This window comes from Syngnathus floridae, chromosome 13 (assembly GCF_059516105.1).
Source record: "Syngnathus floridae isolate MCC-2025c chromosome 13, RoL_Sflo_1.0, whole genome shotgun sequence".
NCBI classification, from domain to species: Eukaryota; Metazoa; Chordata; class Actinopteri; order Syngnathiformes; family Syngnathidae; genus Syngnathus; species Syngnathus floridae.
The window spans coordinates 7658659-7680765 of record NC_142425.1 but is presented as its reverse complement, the minus strand read 5'-3'; the positions used below and the strand labels follow the sequence as shown (position 1 = coordinate 7680765).

The window sequence follows — 22107 nt, the reverse complement described above, 5'->3', positions numbered from 1 at the left end:
CGCAAAAAAAATGAGTTTGACACCCCTGGTGTACAAAAATATATTATGTAAGTCACAGATATCAAACTCAAGGCCCGTGGGCCAAATACGACCCACCACATCATTTTATGTGGCCGGCGAAGACAAATTGTGCATCAAATTCACATGTCAATACGAATATTGCAAATCGTCTTCACTTTTAAAAAACATATTGTTAAAATATTTTAACACTTTTTGCTTGTTTCTGATTTATGTTTATTTGGGTTGACAGTCATAATGGCACACGGAAGGAAACTATGACTACGACGCGGCCCTCGACAAAAATGGGTTTGACACCCCTGAGTAAGTGTATCACACTGTACAGTTAGTTTCCAATGTATTTATGTTTGCTTTTACTGTTTCTTTATTTTTCCTCTGCTATCTGCTGCCAATGCTATGAGAATCATAAAAATATTCAAGTGGTGTTAGAATGCCCGATCAATGAAATTCCCATGAATCCCTAAATGACTGCAGAATGGAATGCAAAGACAGAAGCAACATCATGTAGCAAACAATCCACATGATGAGCACCACTGTTCCGTAAGCCTATCCGACTAATTATATCACCGTCCTGTTGTTTGGAGAGAGGTCACAAAGGGGTTACTGGCTGTCACCAGCGACAGCAAAGCAGCAGTGAGAGAAGATCGTACCATCTCTGTGCCACAAACACACGCACACAAATAGGGAATTCAATCCGCTTTGATAGGATTTACCCAGCAGGAAAGCAATGATGACTCACCTTTCATGAGGCAAGTGAAATCGTTTTTTGTCATGCAGGGCAAATCTAAGAATATCAGTGTATCATTTGCTTCTAACATGAGACACGCACTTCATCCTGACAGCGTGGGGACTATCTGGCGATCACGCACAGATGAATGATCAGGAGTTAAATATGACCTCCACTCACTTCACAGTGATCAACATGATATCATCCATAAGTGGAGATCTTAAAAATGTACTTCGTGTATACCGATCTGCAGGGACTCCAGCGCGTCCTGTTGGGCTTACGTCATGTTGATTATGTGCCTCTCCTGTAAAGGGAGCCACTTGGATTGGCCGGGAGTCATGTTTAGTCCCACAACGGCGCAAACAACCATTTCTGCTTGCGCCTCACTATGAAAATACCAATAAGAAGAAACCCCGTGCTCATTCCTGGAGGGCAACTGAATATCTATTATTTGATTTGGTACTTAGTAAATACTTTCAAGGTCCCTATTTGTCGGTCGGACTTGTGCTTTTGAATCACCACTGTTATTTCTCCAGACATTTGGCAATAACATTTGTAAGCCCCAAAAGGACTTCCTGTAGAGACGGTTGAGTAAGTGGACGCCCTGTGGCGAACGGCATGTCTAATTAGGATTGTTAGAAAACTGAGATAATTATCAACACGCACAGAAATTAACCACCCTCTGGCCACACACTCGCCACCGTACTAGCATTTCGCTATGCCTTTGTGATGAAGATTCCACGTCTGCCAAACTGGCCAAGCGAGAGAGGAACAAAGTGAGCGCTCAAATGAGCGGATGACTCATCGCTTTCCATACTCATTGGTATGATGGACATGATAGATCCTGTTGGAACATTCAAGAAAGGTGAACAATTGGAAACATTCAAATGGTCCATTAAGTGTCCATGTAATTATCAGACCAACCATCATATTCATAGAGAAATACAGAAATTCATTTTTTGTGTGACATTTTTTAAAAAAAGTGTCAATTTACAAACGTATGTTTTGAGAATGCTTCATTTGATATTCATAACCTCTGCTGGTGCACTAATTGACCCTGCCACATGTAATAAAGTGCACGGATAAAAGAAGAGCGACCAGAGGGTCAGTCTGATGAGCATGTGGCTGCAAAAACCTTTTGTCAGCCAGCACGCACTTATATTTGCATTCTAAACAGCCTGTCAGCAATCATCAGTAGGTAGCGCTAATCAAAGAAGCCTTGATTGTGGAAATCCTGTCTTTACTGGGAAATGCTCAAATACTTTTTATGTAATTAATGCAAGCTCGGGTTAATCTGGAGCACTTCAGTCAGCATTACATTTATGTGTTTGCAGTGCAGATGAACCAGATTTCTGCATACATCTGAGGGAATATTTGAGAAATATGAATTATGAATCCCTTGTCGTGCACAGACAACAGCAGTCATAAAAAAAGGCAGAACAACTAGATAGACCTTCCTTTGTCAACACGTCATGTGGACATTAAACATTTAGGCCTCGTGATTGCCAACATTAGCAGTGATGGGCAGGGTGGGCACTATTTTCAGGACACTATTATCCCCTGTCATGGAAGGAATCAGAGCTGAACAGGGGAGGCTGACTTAATGAGAAGGCGTATGGAAGCATTACTGCCTTGGCCGCAAAATATACAAGAGCCTAGCAGGATGGTAAAAGCAATTTTCATCGGAACAATCCATACATCATAATGGACTGTGTGCATGCAGAAGTGCACTTTCAGTGTGTAGACAACAGACTAAATTGTTCCAGTGTCTACAACAAAACAAAAATGTTAAAATAATATGAAATAGTTCATATTATGGATGACTGACTTAATGTTGCCCTCATCCATAATCCGGGTCACTAAAAGGAGCCAATTTTAACCTCAGCAGTTTTTATGAACAATAGTGACCTTGTAAACTTTGAGATTCAAATAAATCCAAAGAATTTATTTGCTGATAATATTTCAAACAAAAACATTCATTTATATATGGAATAAAAAAAAAAAAGCATCAAACTTCTTGAATTGCAAAACAATACGACTGACATAACCCAAGCAAAAAAAAAAAAAGAAACGGTTATCTAAAGTAAATCAGATTACTTGCAAGGGAAATATTTGTGTCATTTTTTTTACATTTTCTCTTTTTCTTTGTCACTGATTAGATTTTTGCTCGATGTATACGTATGAAGCCTCACTCTTTGGAAACGTTCACAGGTTCCGTCAAAAGATATGAACGACTGTGCTGAATAACTGACTAGTCAGTCAGCAACCACTAAACCACTGACAATGTGTTTTATTGTACATGTAAAACAAGAATGTTCAATATTAGATGACATCACATTCAGACAGTTTTAATTATAACGGAAAGGGAGCAGCAGCCGTTTGACGGATGGCCCGCGTGTCGTTTTGATGAATCACTCTCTTAGTTTAGTCTCAGAACAATCTCCTCCAAAATTAGGAGATTTGGCTTTGACCTGTTTTAGTAGAACAACACCATAGAAGTTCAATCGTGGTGTTTTGGTGGTTTTAGTGCACAGGCTCATGATATTCAGCCTTGGGGGGGAGAGAAAAAAAGATGCCTGGTGAGATTATTCCATGCTGTTCAATGCATCATTGTTAACCAAGAGGCTTTAATCAAACTCTGTCATGGAGTCGGATGCCCGCAGACACTGATACTCCATTGAAAGGTCCCGCTAGTGCTAAATCATTCAAACTATCTGTCAACCTTTTGCCAAGTCAGCTTTTAGATACGTATACTTCAACTGTGTGTTCAGCACATGTCTCACGGGTAAAGTGAAGTCAGTCCTAGCCGTCCATCAAATATGCAGTACACCGTGAGATCATGTAAACATTCACTCAAAAATGCAACCAACTCGGGTGGATGAGTTGCTCAACCTGGCTACACACATCACGATAATTGGGACGCATTGATCATTGTATTACCTACAGATTATGCCATTTTTCTGAACATTTATTTTTTGTGGTAGGATTTTATTTTATTTCAGTTTATTTTATTTTCACAAGAACACAGGTATTAAAATAAAGACCCACTTCCAGATTTGGCCCACTGTACTTGACTTGATTGTTCAAAACTAGTTATACATACCGTATTTTCCGGACTATAAGGCGCACCTTCAATGAATGGCCTATTTTAAAACTTTGTCCTTATATAAGGCGCACCGGACTATAAGGCGCACCATTAATGCATCATGTCAGATTTTTAATCCAAATCAAATCATTCTCCATTTGATCTTTTTTATTTCAACTTCAGACACAACAAATTACTTTATAATCACAAAATAATGATCCAGAGTCTTTTTGATTCATGATTCATAGTCTTCAGCGGGCCACTTATGATTGATATCATGGCACAATGCTTCAGGCCAGTTTAAATTTAGGAATTTGGTCCATATATAAGGCGCACCGGACTATAAGGCGCACTGTCGGCGTTTGAGAAAATTTTAGGTTTTTAGGTGCGCCTTATAGTGCGTAAAATACGGTAATCAATATGTACTGGAACTCTAAATAATGAATGTATGAACAATGTGTTTAATGAGAACATGTGGAAGTGTTCAACCCTGATATTATGCACATTCTTTCTGAGAAGGCCATGTCACTTATGATATTTTTGAAACATCACATCCCATTATGGCCAGGGGATGAGAGGCATGGTATAAAATTAAAATCTTAATTTTTAATCACACGCTTTGTCAGATAGACATGTGGTCTATGTCCGCTTAATGGCCTTGCCAAATATACCGCCCCTGTCTATTTTGAACCACTACCTTCATTCATCATTTTTACTCTGTATTACGTGTACCGTCACAGATTTGTCTCTGAAAATCAATTTCACTAATGGGCACTGCCACCTGCCATCCAAATGAATAAAATGATGTGGAGGTGCATCATGAATTCATCAACCATATTGCCATTATGCTTCTATGCGAATGTCATGCCTAATCATCAAATATTTGTCATAATTATCATGAATCATACCTCTTGTGACTCTTCAAGTGTCCCAGGTAACTGAACGGTGCTTGGGTTTTATTTTGCACCACGAACAACATAATGCATGCTACGCCACAAGTTAAAATTAGAAACGTTCGTCAACATGTCGATAATGAGCTTCTTTGCAAGGCTTCGCCTGAGCAACGTTGCGGATGCATCGTCAGGAGATAATATAAAGAAAAGTCTTACAGGCCTCCTAATGGAACGTCAGTTGCTCAAAACAGAATAGTTGAGCTCCACTATAATTGAAATGGTGACTCACAAGGATGTTGCAAACCTCCACTTCATTTAGTTATTTTTACTTGCACTGCAAGATTTCAGTCCATTACGCTGAAGTGTGGTACCATTGTGTTCTTGGTGATTATACTTTCCAAATTGCCTTCAGATATTTAAAAAGTCCCTGCCATGTAGTTTGAAGCTGCTTTGTTTACATGTGTCATGGTATTATTTTGCTCCCCAAATAGTTTTTTTCCAGCTAAATTAAAATTGGTGAAACACACAAAAAAGGAGTCTTTTACACTTGTGAATGAAGCCTGGAAGAAAAATAACCCATAAAGTTTAGCTTTCTTATTTCGAGCACCAGATATAAGCTAGAAAATATTTGTACTATGTACATGGAATTCTTAAAAAAAGGGGGGTTTTGACAATTCAAATGTATGAATATAGAACTTTGCAGGAGGCATTACTGATGGCGTGAGAGAGGCGCTCATACGTCAGCAGGGAGGGAGGAACCCACCACAGGGCTGCCTCGGAGGGAGCGCATCCGAACCAGGATGAGGAGGAGCGCGCTATAAGAAGACAAGCGACCCCGGGACAGCGTTCACACAGCAGACTCGACGATGACGAAGAGATGAGGAGAGCGAGAGAGAGCAATGAACTAAGAAGAGAGAGAGAGAAGAGCGATCAGGATGACTTATTTTGAGGCTGCGGCGTGAGCGCCCAGTGCGAGAGAGAGGGAGGGACGACCCGGCGAGTTTCAAGTGGCCGGGCGGAGCTGCTGCTTATTCCAAGTGTCACATTGAACACCTGAGCGGTCTGTTTCCTGCCTCATCACCATCCTCGTCCTTTTACTTGACCCCAATGTCATCAATTCTACTTTGAGCCTCGAGAAGTCTGGAACAAGTCCCGACAGTCAGTGACGGAGACATCCGTGACGCCTCAATATGTACCAGGGGCATTTACAGGTAAGAGCCGCTTTTATTACTTGTGCTATTATTATCATGGTTTGCCTTACATTCATTTTTAGTTTGATTTGAGTCATGGAAAATTTGCTATTGGCAAAATGTCATCCGACCAAGTTCCAAACGAATCGAAATGCCGCCAACGTCATATTTATAGTCAATATTTTCTTATTAAAACACTTGTCATAAACAGACCCGTTTGTAATTAGAAACCTCGCATGCTGAAACCGTCATAAACTGAAAACATGTTTTTAATGATACCGGAGCCAAATTATGATGGATTGAAGAAACACACACATTCGTGCGTGCATGCACGCGCGCACGCACGCACAAACAAACGCACAAACGCAGACAACAGACACAAGGGAGCTCAAGGAAGATGCAGGTGCATGTCACGTGTAAACACCTCTGCCAAGTGGGAATAACACTCCGATTTTCCAACATGCAAGTGGGAATCACCACGATTTTCCAACATGCAAGCTACCCGCGTGACGTCACCCAATCGGACGTCAATTTGCAGACAGCAGAATAATTTATTACATCACCATTGCAGACTGAATAGTGGTGGGAAAATGCTGTAGTGTAACCTTTTTTTTTCATATTATTAATATATTTTTTAAGTTTGAAATTCAGCTTCTGGTGGTGTGGTCTATTTTTGATGCAAGTTTGCAAAGTAAAAAAGATACTTTGCGCTCTCATTACGTAATAAAACACTCCAGTCATTCAAGAGCATTAAAGACCAAACTTGAATATTTTATGACGTATTACTCAAGCATGCAGTGTTCATTGAAAATGCATGAAAAGGCGCTCGACAGCTCACGTCTGATTTTTGGAGACTTATTTGTAACAGCCCAAATGAAATGCTTGTTTTGTGACGAATGGGATGTAACCAAATGTTCCACATATCCATCTGATGTTTTAATTCATGTCATGTGCTCTGATATTTTTAGTATGTTTCCTTTCCCATACCATTAAGATAAAATGTATTTAGCAAATTCTTTACATGTAAAGCAGCTACTTCATTTGATGAAATAGATCTTTTTTTCATGTTTGCAATCGCATGCATTATGTTTGAATTTGATATTATTCCATTGGACTATCAACTGTGTACATATTACGGATGAGTATAAGAATAACGTGAACTGTGTGGAGTTTGGAGAAGTTTACGCAAAATTGTGTGCTGTTGATGGCGTTTTACAGAAGCATGTGACATTGGCTTTTAGAAGTAGTAGGAAAAATTCTCCTTTCACTTGTATCACATATTACTGAGCATTTACTTCTGTGCCCACAATAAGGCAACCCGATTTCTCATGCAAGTCTGGACTCCAATAGTAATGATCACAGTAAAAATGTTTAATGAAAAATGTTAGACACAGTTCTCAGTACTCCACAACTGCAAATGGCAACCGCAAAGTAAAACCCAAAGTGAGCTTTTGTCATTATTCATTGCCAAATGAGACCTGTGTCTTAATGAACTTACTTCGCTGTACTTTAAAGAGCAGTGCGCCATAAGTCAGTTACTCTTAACAAGAGATATCAGATTTCCTTCCCGACATGGAAATCCGTCTTACCATCACTGTCTGCATTCTGTAAGGAAGCCAGTCCTAGTCATCATATTTCATTTTCGACAGTCTAATTCTGAATGTCTGCACAAGGATGGCGGATGCTTCGACTGTACACAATTGCGGTTGCAGTGTCTCTGTGAATCCGAACATGATAATATAATATCAGGTGGATCGAATGTCTTGGCGTGAGTCAGGTTAGACTCGTGACAACTTGGCAGGCAAACAATAGAATTGTGAGCAAAGCTTGATCGGAAAACAATTCTAGGCTGCAGACTTCTGTTTCGCTCATCTTTCCTCTGGCGTAAAAGTATCCCGGACAAGAAATGTGACAGCATACCCTAAGTAACTTTAAGAAAAAAAAAACTGCAAAAAAATTAGGCAATCTGGTGTACCTTTTTAGTTTGGTAAGTACTGGATTGTGTCATCATTCTTGGTCTGACAAATCATGACTTTACAGTTTGCGGTGTAATTTTTGTTATGGTTTTCCCCCCACAGTATTTATATTTAGAGTAAATTTAATTATGAGAGTGGTTCTATTATGGGCGCAAAATAGATATTGGATTAATGGAAGAGATACTACAAGGCCTTTGGTTGTTTGCTCTGTTAAGCAGAACATGATTACATAATTTGATTGCCATAATGCAAGTCCCCGCAGGGAAGATCTTGGGGGAGTTTATCACTGATCAGAAGTGGATCAAGTCTCTACAGACTATAGTTTAAAAACAATTCGTATTTAGATGGTAAATGGGAAAATGTAATGTTTTCTGAACTAGAGGAATTATTTGTTTTGAGAATTGCACAGTAGGCTGGATCTAATTCTTAATCTATATTTATTATATGTATGGTCTTACTTTTGACTGTTTGTCTATCTAGTTGAAATAATAGTCAGTAAACTAATGCTTGACACAAATGCTGATCAAGTGCTTCAAGTGGAGGATTTCACAAGCCTGTGCGTTTCATCATTAAAAAGGATTCATTTGCATAGTCCACCAACTAAGTTTTCATTCTTTACCGAGACCCCTTCACTTACTGTCATATGAAGGAAAGCATTTCCATCAAGAATTCTACTACGGCTGAGCTGGACAACTAAAGGTGCGTGGACTGAGGTCTGGCAAGCTATTTTTATCGAGACAGCTTAAAGTCTCCTTGACGTAATGAACCGTGGTCTTGATTAAAAGCTATTTAATAGGCCTGCCTAGTTCAGGAGCCAGAATAATGAGAGAAATCAGGTGCTCCCCAACTGGAACGAAAGCTCCGCAGACAGAGCTTCTCTCAGAGATGGTAAAAAGGAAGAAACTGTCACTGGATGTGTGGAAGACTTTGTAATCCTGAGTTTATTACATTTTTAATTTCCTGCCTGTATAGTCAGGTGTCCCAATACTTTTGTCAATGTATTATACATAACTTCACACTAGATTTCTAAAATGGAGCAGGCCTCATCATGACAAATTAGGTCAAGTTACAGCAGGTTAGTTTTGTGAATTTATGGCAAAAATGAAGCAAATTAAAATAAGATAAAAATGAAACAAAACGAAAAAAAAAAAAGTATTTTAACAACGCATAAAATGATTGAGTAATGTGGTAGCTGCTTGTTTGTAAGGGAGCCGTATCCTCTGACTCAGTTGTTTTTGTACCAAAAGCCATGACAAGTCTGACACAAACATGGAAGATACAACAAACACGTTTACTCTGCAGACAAAGACTTAGCGCTGTTCCCCACATTGTTATTAAAAAGCATTCCTGGATATGAGAAGAATTTCCACATAATCAGCCTGGAGGATTTTGTGTTGTCATCCGCAACGTAAGTAGGAGACATCTACTGTAAGCTGTTTTTATTAGCAATTTTTACCAGCTGAGATGTCATAAACAGCTTCTGGAATGTCATTTTAAAAAGCTTTGTTGTCTCATTTCACTTGTTTAGTGTGAACCAGGGTTCAAATTGTACTTTGCCAAACATACCAAGTGAAATTACAGTACTTGCATTTATTTTAACTGAAACCAATACAAATGCTGGTCTGAAGATCCAAATTCTTGTAAAATTCAGAATTTCAGTCTTACATTAAAGACCCCTGCCCCAAAAAGAAAAATTCCGAACTATATCCATTGTTATCTGCTTTCTTTATGTAGCTAAACGTTAACGCAACACAATTTGTGACTAATCTAATTTTTAACTAAAAAATGTCCGTTTATAGCGTTTCTCAACACAGCACCTCCCTCGTCTGCCTGCAATTGAGACTCCGTGTAATAAATTAAAAAGACTCAAATGCACTGGTGATAAATCAATTTGACCCATAGTAGATTCCCTCTGTCTTGTTTCCAAGCGCGTGAACACAGCAGCCCTGCGAGCCCCACATGGCAAGTCCCCAGAGTTACTGTACAAAGCCCCATTTTTTCCCCTCACAAAAGTAGGACACGCCTCAGCATCTTTGTAACTCGGAGCAGAAGGCCGTGCAAAAGAATAGGTGGCCCATCTATCTCTCTCTTCTTCCCAAGCCATTCATAACAGTCATTCTTCAGCAGGGAATTAATTTGCTCCAGAAACCAGGAGTCTCAGCGCTCAAGTTGAGGCGCCATGTATTTGGTGCTCCGAAGATTGCTGACGAGAGCACTTGATAAACAAATATGTGCTTCAGTGTGGCAGATGTGAACAGGATCGTCATATACTGTACTTCATCTCTTGGGGAAACGATTGCTTGTCTAATATGGCATAAAAATCATGTTGTCGCACCTTGTTATGAAAGCACTCATCCTTTTTCCTCCAACAGCTTTTCACAGATAAACAGACTTCCTTTTCCACAGTGGTAGTTTGAATGATAATGTGCTCACGATAACACAGGAAGTCCTTAACTTGGATTCACGGGGATGGAAGTTCAATGGTGTAAGATTTAGCGCTGAGATTTATAGCCACTGGGTGAATCTTATCAACTTGTGGAGATTTTATTACTAAGAGGGAGGGAACTCGAACATATATTTATATTTTTTTCTTCATTTTCATAGCTACACAACAAAGACATTAAAGAAGGTAAACGGATGTGATTATATGAGTTGAACTATAATCACACCACATATTTTCGAGTGCAGTCAAAAGAGCAGTCTGTGTGCAAGGATTAAGTTGTCTTGCCGTTAATGCGTAGGCATCAAACTGCAAAGAGTGCAATTTGGAAAGAAAAAAGGGAAGAAAATGCCATGTTTCCATAAAATGGAATCCAAGGGCAGCAGATTCAATGAAAACAGCAGCAGTCCCAGAATTGAACCCTGTGGAACACCAGATGACTGTATTGTGTCTATGTGAATGGTCAGACAGATGAGACTGTCAATCTGTGGCTGTGATAGTCCACAGAAAGTTATTTTCCAACTTGTTCAACACACTTTGGAGTTAAAGTTAGCTCCGCCCACCACAAACCAGTAGATTTTCACGTTTCTTTTTTTTCCACACTGAATTCCGACTAGATCTTCTAAAAGGAGACTTGCTATTTAAATGGTGAACAAGAGGGACTATTATTTTCAACTGTCAAGAAAATACATTATTTTATGATTTAAAGTCTCCCGGATACAGTTACAACCTTTCTCGTCAGACCTCTGAACCTTTATCTGAATTTTGCCCTGACAATGAACCTGCTTGAAGGAGCTGACTTACTTTTTATTCATTCAGTTCACAACTTCCCGTTAGGCGACAAACCAAAAATTAGGATGAGAAGATTTGGGATTAACTCAGCACATACTGAATTCATTTTCTGCTTGCTAAACTAAACAGTGAGGGATAATACTTTATTTGTTAAAGCTCACGCATTGGGTGACGAACAAATGCACATTTAATTTATCGTCGAGCGCAAAAATTGCAGTGAGAGAACTGGATCAGATTCACACATTCAAAAACCTGCTTTGAAAACATCACCTTTGTCTTCTTCTCAGCTGAGGTCGACTCGGCCCAGCTTTTTTGCTGAGAGAATCTGCTTTATGCGCCTTGAGCAAGGCTCATCTTTTGATATGACGACTCCTAACATTGCACCTCCAGACCAAAGGTCTTTTCTTTCTATGTGCTTGTCATACAAACGGAAGAAGATACTCTTTGAAAAAAAAACAATGTATGGTATGTGTATATGCAGTTGTGCAATTAATGGCAACAAAAGGCAGCTTTCATATCATGGAGGCACACAAATGAAACACATTTTTTTCCGAGTTGGTTGCAGCGTCGATATTGCTCAATGCTGACTAGGTTAAAGAACATATGCCGCTTAACACTTTAGCTAAATCAGTGTGACAATCCACCATGTTTTGCCAAAACAAATTCACAGCAGCTGTTGTTCCAATCCAGGCTGTTCGAACTGTCAGTCACACCTCCCCGGGGGGGCCGTGTGAAAGTCAGATAGGAAGCGCAGAGTCAGAGATGTGAGGTTGTGATATTGCATATGGGGGAATTGATGAGAACTGTCTGGTCAGATGAATTGAACACAGTAAGCAATTGCTGCTGTGAGACAGCGCTCCTCTGTGCATTTCCAAACAACGTTTATGTTAGCGGCTGTTTGGGATGCTTGCGTGCATCAGTCCGTGAGTGACGGCCGGGCGCCTCACGAATCCAAATACCATACGGGTAATGAATTCCCTGGCAAAAGTTGAGGGCTGGCCTGCGGGGTGGATTGTGGCGTGCAGATGGTATGTATGCTGAGTTCAAGGGTACACCAGCTGAGCGGACGCAAAGGCAGGCAGGTTTCGCAACCAAGACACGATCGCTCTCCTGGAGCCATCCCGCAGGCTGTGATCCAACTCAAAGTTTATATTATGTGTTTATAGGCACGGCTCACAAGTAAAGATCACGTTTTCTAAATGCATCCGCGCATCTGCTTGCCCACAAGCAGTCATGCTCACACAATTAGAACTAATGAGAGAAGACACACACGTGTGATTCATATTTACCTATAAGACAGAGCATGGTCACCAGCCTGCTGATGAAAGGGTCAAAGGGCATGCCAAGTTTGAGCTGTTGGTGGTTGTGTCTAGCCTGTGCCACAACCAGTCAGACTGCATAAACCAAATGTGCCACTATGGTTTGTGTGTTAATGGATTAGAGTAGTTCAAACTACACCAGAATAAATTCCTTGCATCTTCTTAATTATTCTGATTCTTATTAGCAATATGGCAAATAAAATTAACCACAAAAAATCACTGCAACTAATCACGCATGACAAATGTTAGAAATGCTTGCATGCATAACAATAGTGCAACAGAAAATAAACCTGAGTGTTCAAAGAATGTCTTGTTATAAGGAGATCATATTTCCTGAATTTGGCTAAGTATCTTAAAATCTACACATATGTGGCAAAAGGAATAGATGCTAATAGTATGAAAAATGTACTTTGAAATTGTAACTAAATTAACAGTACCACCTCACATCTAGTTTCTCAGTCTATAACTTTGCAACTAGGCTCGGCCAATATAAAGAGATGGACTTCAGGGACTATGATGTCAAACTCAAAAGGTAAGCAGAACTGCACAAATTTGCATTAACTAACAACAGTATTGTGTTCTGGTGATTAGCCAATAGTTGAATATTCTGCAAAATCGTTAATGTGGGCGCAGGAAGTATTTGATAATAATAATAATAATGGAACGAACGCGTCAATGACCATGCAAGAGTAGCTTTTGTCATTTGGTCAAATGTGACAAGGTTCCTGGGATCACAAAAAAAACAGGGTCACCAAAAACCACAGACCCATCACATTGTTTAAAGGTGTGACAAGCCAAACATTGTTCTATTGTATCTTCCAATTCATTCCCTTCTGTGTGTAATCCATCAATGCCAGAGGCAATGAGTGTCTGCGTGTCCATGACACTGTTTGTATCACTGCACTGAGGCTTGTGTGCCATTAAGAGCTTTGCTACCCAAGTGATGTCTCAGTTGAATAACAGATACCACAGTTTGTTGCTATTTTGGGCTGGTGAAGCTTTTTTTTGTGTGTGTTTGGGCCCCTTAGTTAAGGTGAGGACAAAAATGTAAGACCTTTAGAAGCAAAAAATGTCTGGATTAGCCACAGTCTGAATATACCCCCCAAAAATCTTATAAAAAAGGTCATAAAGAACACTCACTAGTACAATCTGTAAAATGCCACTCATTCAAAGTTGTCAGTACATCTAAACGTCACCAACATTCACTTTGAGCCTTTTTTTAGCATCATCCAGGCTTGGCACTGTTAAGGGAAGAACATCTCCATCTCCTTTGTCATTGTTGTCATCCAAACTGGTGAAGAGGCATGCTCAACCTTGAGCAGAAGCACTCAAGCCTTTCTACTTTTCACATTCCATTTCCTGCTCCTCGCTCTCATGCCGCCCTAACCTCAGGAACGCTCGCATGTCAATTAAAGTTGATCTCGAAGACATCATATACTGTACAGTACCCCGGGGTGGGAAGACCGACTTCCATAGAAAAGGTCAGATTTTAATGATGGTGTGGCAAGAAATAGATATATAAGGAGTAATGTTGGAATGTTTGACCTAAAAACAACATACGACAAATTATCCCACGCATTTTCCGTTTTGTTCTCCCAATCTGTTGTCGTTCATCCCATGGGTGCTTAATGGGATTGAGGTCAGTGCTCTCTGGTCGTTCAAAGCCAAACTCATCCAATCAGAGTAATCTACCTTGCTTTGTGCCTTGGGTGCGGTCATGCCGGAATAGAAAATAGCCTTCCCAAAACTAGAGGGACTTGTCCAAATATTCAAAAAGAATTAAGGGCTGTCCCAAGACTTTTGTCCAGTCTACACCCGATCTCAAGCTTTGTGTAGTGACTGAAAAATGACTTCCTTTCACGCTACAGTGCCTCGCCTTTGCAGAGTGAAGAACTTGAGGGGAAAATTGGAGTGTGATCTATGACTCCTTTGCGCTTCAGTGGCACAATCGCCGCTTTAGATTCAAAAAGGAACTATGCTATGAAACGCTTGGATGATGCTTCTCTTGTGTTGTTTCAATGTTTTTATATAGTGATGAAAATGGAATTCAAAAGTTAGAGAGTCAAACTGACAAGTTTTCCATAACATTTTAAAAATTCTTAAATTTGTGTTCTAACCTGATGAAGCATGACGGACTGACTCATTGATGACAGTTCGAGTATATGACGACAACACACAGCCCGCTTTGTAGTGCACGTTCCCTATTCATGTTTTATTGAGCAGTCAAGACAGTCAAGACTTTCCTTCTGCCTATTGTATAATTAAGCAATGTCTCACGAGTGGGACTGATGATATACAGTGCAATGTCATGACCTCAAGTGTGATATTGCGTTTATACAACAATGAATAACAAACCACACTAATCAGTGTCGACTGTCAATGTGAATATTTCCAATTTCAAACAATTCCACTAAAATATTTGCTCATCTATTAAAGATATATAGATGGCAGATTTGACTTATGTAAATGAATACTATAGTCAAATTCCCATCTGCAACTCATACATGCATAATGTGCAACATGCTCCAAGTCCCGCCCCCCGTTCAATGTTACATAGCATCATTCTCATTGTAGAAATGCAAATCCGAAAGGCTCAATACTTTGAATAGAGGGCTAATGCATTCTTGTACTGTTATGACTATCAGCTCAGACTTCAATCACTACAAGTGGGCCTTAAAAAAAAAAAAAAATCTACAAACCATTAGCATTTCCATGATTGTATTGCGATCCTCTCAACATTTTTTTTTTTTTTTTTTTTTTTGCCTCATGAAGTTTTCAAAAAGCATCCAGTCGCGGGCTGGCAGCACTGAGAGATGCTTATAAACTAAGCTAGAAGACGTGACTATGTGCACCTTGGAAGCTCCTTGTGTAATCAGCACCGCCACTCGCATCTAATCATGTATGAGGGGCACCCATGATACACACACACACATACATATCGTGGCACTGTGGATGATCAGTGGAGAAATTGCCCTTTGATGGCTCCTCAGTATGGAGATTTATTCTGAAAAGGAGACTCTGGCGTGTGTGCACCACGTGAGACTCAAATGACCTGGCGTGAGAAAATGGTCATGCTGAATTTCATTCACGCTGCTGAACGTTTAACATTTGATGGGTCGCTCACATGCTTTTCAGTATGTTCATCTGACTGACGTCGTACGAGCGTAGCAGGTTCAATTATGCAGCACTAACCTTATGACAAATAGATCACATTCCAAAAAGATTTGCTTTGAAAACTTTAACTCTGGGATTTTGAAATGAGGACTGCCTCCGTGGATATGAGCCTCCATTCAGAAAACAAAGGAACAAACTGAAGCAGATTAAATCTTAATGATAGCAGATTAGACAAATGTCATATTTATGGGAACAGCAGCGGTGTGGATTAGTGATAAGTGACAACACCGCAGGTCTTTAAAAGGAATTCGGTGCAATATTGAGAACATGCTAGTTGGTGTCTATGTTTCTCATTGTGGAGTCTCCTGGTGTCTCAGAAAGCTGCTATAGCTGTGTTTGGCTTAGTGAGAGCTGTCCTATCAGCACATTAGGCTTCCTCAGATAAATGGCTCAAGAAGGAAATCCTGCCACAGATACTTTTTGATCCCTCTTTTTTACATGCAGTAAAATATATCTGGACAGCCTAACCCATTGGCAGTTGGAAGAATTATTGAGTTTAAAGGAGGAGATAGGGATAGAGCGGAACTCGCTCAACCTGCCCGTCACATTTATTTATGTATAGTTAGCACTTCACTGTTGATAGTTAACATAGGTATTTTGATTCTTAAGTCTATGTGATCCGTTTAAAAGTATAGGCATCACATTCAGTGCTGCTGATTTTGTTTAGATAGACCGAGGGCACTATTTTTTTTACCGGTGCAAATCTGGCGGAGCACGAGGCATAAATCTGACGGACTGTTGGTGATTTAGAAGATGCACGCGAGAAGGCCTATTCCAAAAAGGGGTGTGTGCGCCATTCTGGGTGTGAACACAGACAACTTAGTTTGCTGCTATTCTAAGTGGCTCTTCGCGTCCCAATTAAATACGGCATTTCACGGAAGTTACAGTTACCATTCACAGCACAAGTAAGGCTGCACGTCTTTCTGCTGTGGTTATAATTTCACATAATTTTCATTTGCACTGGCAAACACATTCAAATTAAACCAGTTCGACAGAACAACCATGCTACGTCTCCCCAAGTTGGTTTGATGAAAATCTATTGAAGCACTTTTCAGGTCTACTAATTAATTCAGTTCAAATCTACAATGAATTCAGACCCTACGCCAAATGCATAAATCTGCCTGTATTTTTTTTTTCCACTAAAATGCACACAAAGATAGATGGGCCCATGTGCATCCTTTTCATCAGATGTAAAGCAGCACAGATGCATCATCGGCTTTTATCGTCACGAACCGCCCTGATTGACATGCCTATCTTTAGCCATGCATTGAATTCCACATCGTTGTGCAGTAAACAAGCAAAAGAGATATGCAACTAAGTGTAAACATTATCATCAGAAAAAAAAGTACGGTTTGATCTGAGCTATTACACAGAATAACGATGACTGAAAATAATAGTTGGATGACACATTGGATGGAAAATTGTTCGTGAAGCCGGCATCTGCTGTAATGACTTTTCAAAGACATGTAACTCGAGATGGTTTATGAAGGTTGTGCACACTGTGGAAGGGGACAATGTCATTTCTTGCTTTACAAGAAAATGCACGTGTCAGCATTTTTATGACACGAGAGGTCATGTGGATAAAGTAAAACTCTCGCTTTGACTGGTTTCACAGAGCACATCCACTAAAAGCTTTTACAAGTACAAATGATTTGCTAAGTGCATGATTGCTTCATAACGGTCCCCCGGGGAAGCGATTCTGTAAAGTATGCATGTTCATTTAGGATTTTGACAGCTCCTTGGAATTTTTGCTGAACAAAAACATTTATGACAAATGATATTAATTTCGGTAATGCCAGCAAATGGCCGCTGAACACGATTCTTTGCTCTTATACTTCAATCTCACACAAAATAGTCACCTAATATCAGTGTCGGTAAGTGGATTTTTTTTGGCATCCATCCGTTATTACATCTCCTTTTATCAGAATCTTTTATTTCCTCATGTCCAGAGCTCTTATGGGGTGTCCTGAAGTCTTTACTTATGAAAACTGTTCAACCTCCCGTCAAATTCCGAGATTCCACTGTAATTGCTTTCGCCCAAACCGTTACACCCTTCGGTCTTTTTTGCGAAATGAATCGAGAGAGAGTGTTAATTTCCTCTCTCGGCATGAGAGAGGATCTTGGAACAATAAGCCCTCACTAGCAGCCCATCTCGTTAGGCCTGTGGGGCTGCCGATCCGCCCCAGCGAAGGATTGGTGAACAAGAGGCAGGCTGATACAACAGCATGGAGGAGGAGTTGAGTGTCAAGGCTCCAAGAGAGGCGGTGCGCATGGTTTTAATCAAGGCGGGCAAGTGGAACATCATTTCAGGAGACCTACACTTGACCTAGGATTTGCAGTGATATGCTTAGCAATGCATGGCTGGAAAAAAAAAAACCTCACACCCATTATGCTGTTATAGAAGCATTTCCAACATGGCAATCAAACATTGGGGCCAAAATATATTAATAGTGTGTATTGCATCGCATTCTACATAAATTGTTGGAATTAGATTTTGTTTATCTACTGCAGAAATTAAATCATAAGAAATTGAGGCAACCGACCCACATTGAACAGACACTAATAAATAACTTTGGGTTAGAAATATGATATTGAAAAGCCTTTAAATCTTCACAGAAGAAAAACCCCCACAAGAGTTGGTTACATCATCTTCCTAAACCTAAACTCTTCTGAGCGATGTAGTAAATAAAACAATGAGCTAAGAAATTTAATAGGCTAAAATGGATCTGCATGGGCAGACCTTCAGGGCTGACCAGTTTCTTCTCTGAATTTGAGCTTTACAACACTCGTCGGACAATTGAGCATTCAAACACATTAATTTGTTCTCCAACTATTTTTCAACAATTTAACCTGATTAATATTGCATCAAAATGACAGATAACACAGGAAGCATAACATGTTTTACAGTATCAATAAACTTTGCCATTTTGAAGTCTCAGTGGAGTCTTGAAAATGCCTATCAACTTATGATAGAAAATCTCAAAAGAAACTCCATTGGCTGTAATGGCAATAATTTAAGATTTATAGATTCACTCTGATCCTTGTTCATAGCGACTTGACAACACCCTTCCTCATCCTGCTCCTATTTCGCTCTCCTTGCTGCTGACGCTTCCAAAGCTCTTAATTGGCCAGTCACCCGAGGAAAAAAAAAAAGCCTCATGGGCTGGTGTCTGAGAACCTGATTACTTGGTGTGTGTGTTCATTTGTGTGTCTAAGCGCGCATGTGTGTATGGCATTGAAGTCATCTTTTGTCATGGCTAAAATAAAGGATGTTTTTATATCAATAATAATCTGTCATAAAATGCTTGTATGAGTGCACTCAAGCTTCACAGTAATTGATGTCTTATAATAGTTGATGTCCATTTTTGTAAATCGAGGCTACGGAAGGAAAAAAACCAAAAACGACAGCATTTTATTAACTCCTGGTTGTCTAGAAGATGCCATCACTTTTCTCCCCTCTCTCCTTCTGTCCTGCCATAAATAGCTCACAATCTATTTTAGTACAACAGGACTCTTGAGATCAAGCAAACGAAAAAATCTTGGAGTGAATTTTTAGGTGCCTATCCAAATGATAAAAGGCACATTTTCTGCTTGAAGTCAACTCAACGATCGCATTGAGACAAGCTACCAACTCCAAAGTTGCGTAATACGGACTGGTGTTTTAAATGGTTAGTGCTGTCCACTTCTCAGTTATAATCCCCGACGGCACACTGTGGCTAATGTCTTTGTAATTGAATGGAGGCTAGATCCGCATCCCTTGGTGCGAGAGGGTGATTAAATCAAAACGAGAGGCGAAACACACAAGGGGTAAGAAAGGCATAATTTGCAACGGCTGCTTACCAAGCACAGTTATAAAGTCATCCGACGATGTCCTGCATGGAGGGCAGCGGCAGGAAACTGGGAGTGAGAAAGGAAAGTGAGAATGTATTGCCGTTTTCCGAGCAAGTCGCTAGTAATCAGGTTACGCTCGCTTCGTGCTCGGAGGAGATCTTCTTGCTTTTGCTGCCATCCCTCATCATTAGCGGCTGCAGGCCAAGCTGCGGGCAACATGGCTATAGTGTAAGTAATGACTCGGGCTGGCTGCAAGAGGGCCTTTGTGTCCTTGCTTGCCAGTTTTCCTTAATGGGAAGGTAATGGGCAAAGAGGAAATTGGCCATGGGAGCCGGGAGACAGCTTTTGTTCTGTCAAGAGGTGACGAGTTAGCAAAGAGGAAGGTGGCTGAAGTGGAATTCCACCTCGGTGTTAGCGGCCACCCTCCATTGGCTTTCATTTCCTCTGTGCCAGGCCATCATGGTCTCCCCTTTAAGCTCTTGAAGTCACTCAAACTGAACAAGTGTGTGTGCTGTCCGGGAGAAAGGAGGATGAGATTTGGCTTATACACAGTGGGGAAAATTAAACAAGATGTCAGTACAAAGAAAATCTCCAGCTTTATACTGGATCCTCCGAAGTACGCCAAACAATTTGGAGTCTATCCAAAATATCTCGAGACTAAAATGAGCATCTGAAGGATTAACGCCATATAAGTTTTGCTTTTTTTTTTTTTGTCAAGCATAGAGCCACAAATTAAATTTGATGCAAAAAAATAAAAGCTAATGACTGGCACAAACTGACATAAATGATTCCTGTTATGTCTTTGTGTTATCTTATTTTAGTTTTGTGTCTGAAAGTTAGAAACATTAAAACGTTACTTGGCTGTATAGTTAGAAAAGGTTTTAAGGGCATTAACAATTCAACATGCAGCTTTGATATTGAATGCTACATATTAATTTTGCATCATAACAGGATTGCTTCCTTCTTTATGATGTGAATAGTAAGAGAACCTCATCAAGGGCTAAATCAGCTTCTTTTAATCTGCTTTAAGAATCAACTACATAAATCTGGAACTGAAGAGGCCATGAAAAAGTATTTCCCCCATTAAAAAATGTGACCTTTTGATGAAGCTATAGCTGAAGGGTGTAATAGATTGAATTGGCTTCTCCTTCCCTTTGGAATTCATCCCTTGAGTTATTTACAAAACCCTGAAAGCAACAAGACCTGAAATAGTCACTGTCATAATGAAGAAATATATCTCTGCCTCCATGCCGCCAGTTATGGTCTTATTTTCTTTTAAAGAGTCCAGTTTTATTTGTGAAAAGTGACATTTATTGACAAACTGAGCAAAGTAAGGTTTGTTTAGTGTTTATATTTCTTTTCTGTTACTGATTACATGCAGTTGCAATTACGGTGGCTTTGGAAAATAGAACAATACAAGAGTCCAACATTTCTATATGGTCTCACTATACTGTAATTGCTGACCTTGCTGTTAATAATAGTTCATCTAATCCTGCATGTTTACAAGTTTACCTTGAATTGAACACTTTTCACTGCTCCAATTCTATTACAAGTAGAAAAGACACAAAAAAATGAGCAGAAAAACAAGGCTATCATTTGGCGCCATGTTATCTAATAGCTCAGAAGTCTCAAGAGGTTCCATGGAGCTTGAGAGGAAGCGAGGTGAGACGAGAGGCTGTTGAAAAGAGCTGCACACACCGCAAAGGGTATCGCTCAACCCTTGGAGAGGCCACGAGAGCACGTTAACACCCGCCTCCAACGTGTCACACAATCAGAGACAAGTGAGCCAAATGAAATGCAACTCAAACATGCAAATTCAAACCATATGGGCGCTCACAAAAAACATCTGTTACTCCTACTGTAATCGAAAGCTTGATTTATGTGTCCGCCATTGATTACCCACTAAGACTGACATCGATGATGATAAAATGCATTTCTAGCTGACTGGTGGAATCGCATGTGCAGTACACTTTGATTTCGTAACAAGATACAAAAATACATGGTCATAATTAGAACTAAATTATGCACTGTAAATAAATGCGCAAGTAAGCAGAGTGGAAACCTCAGCAAAATCCTACCAAATAACAACCTCATTAATTAAAAAAAAAAAAAAAAAATCATTAGTCAAAAGCTATCCACAGGAGTAACACAAGTGGGAGGGGGGGAGGAGCCAACACTGTGTTTAACACTGCGGGCTACATCCTACACTGATGTCAACACTTCCTAGCAATAGTCCACCAATTCTTTTCAGCCACTGGATACCAGTGCATCCATATTCATGAATGAAACATACATCACCTGGTGTAGGATGCCAGTTGCCCTAAGGCGAGTGTGTGTCCAGTACAAGTTGAAACTGACATGCTTTTTACATGCTCTGTGATCCCATGTTAATATTTAATGAGACGCGGCCGGTGTTTCGCGTTTCAGTGTATGTCTCGGAGGTCTACACGGATTCCAAACATAATTTTCCCATCAAGGTTGGAACGTTTCCAAGTGTTCAGTTAGGGAGTTAAATTAATTAAAAGTAGAGCAACCAAGTTTTGTGCTTGATAATACGAGTAGTAGTGTTTGTGATGTGCTATACAATGCTGGAGGTGTTTTGGCCTCATGGGCCACTGTTATGTCAAGGAAGAACTATTAATGCATGCCTAAAGTGATACTG

General features: G+C 40.0%; 1 protein-coding gene across 3 annotated transcripts in view; it reads left to right on the top strand.

The window, feature by feature from the left end:
• Window positions 1–5312: 5312 nt before the first annotated feature.
• pex5la (peroxisomal biogenesis factor 5-like a) overlaps window positions 5313–22107 on the top strand; it is a 46898-nt gene continuing 30103 nt past the window's right edge. For 2 of the 3 annotated variants that reach the window (XM_088394528.1, XM_088394527.1), the window contains exon 1: window positions 5313–5934. In XM_088394528.1, the coding sequence (XP_088250654.1) occupies window positions 5914–5934 (21 nt within the window). In that variant the 5' untranslated portion in view covers window positions 5313–5913. Of the gene's footprint in view, window positions 5935–19305; window positions 19674–22107 lie in introns of those variants that run through there. The other variant, XM_088394526.1, reaches the window with a different exon arrangement.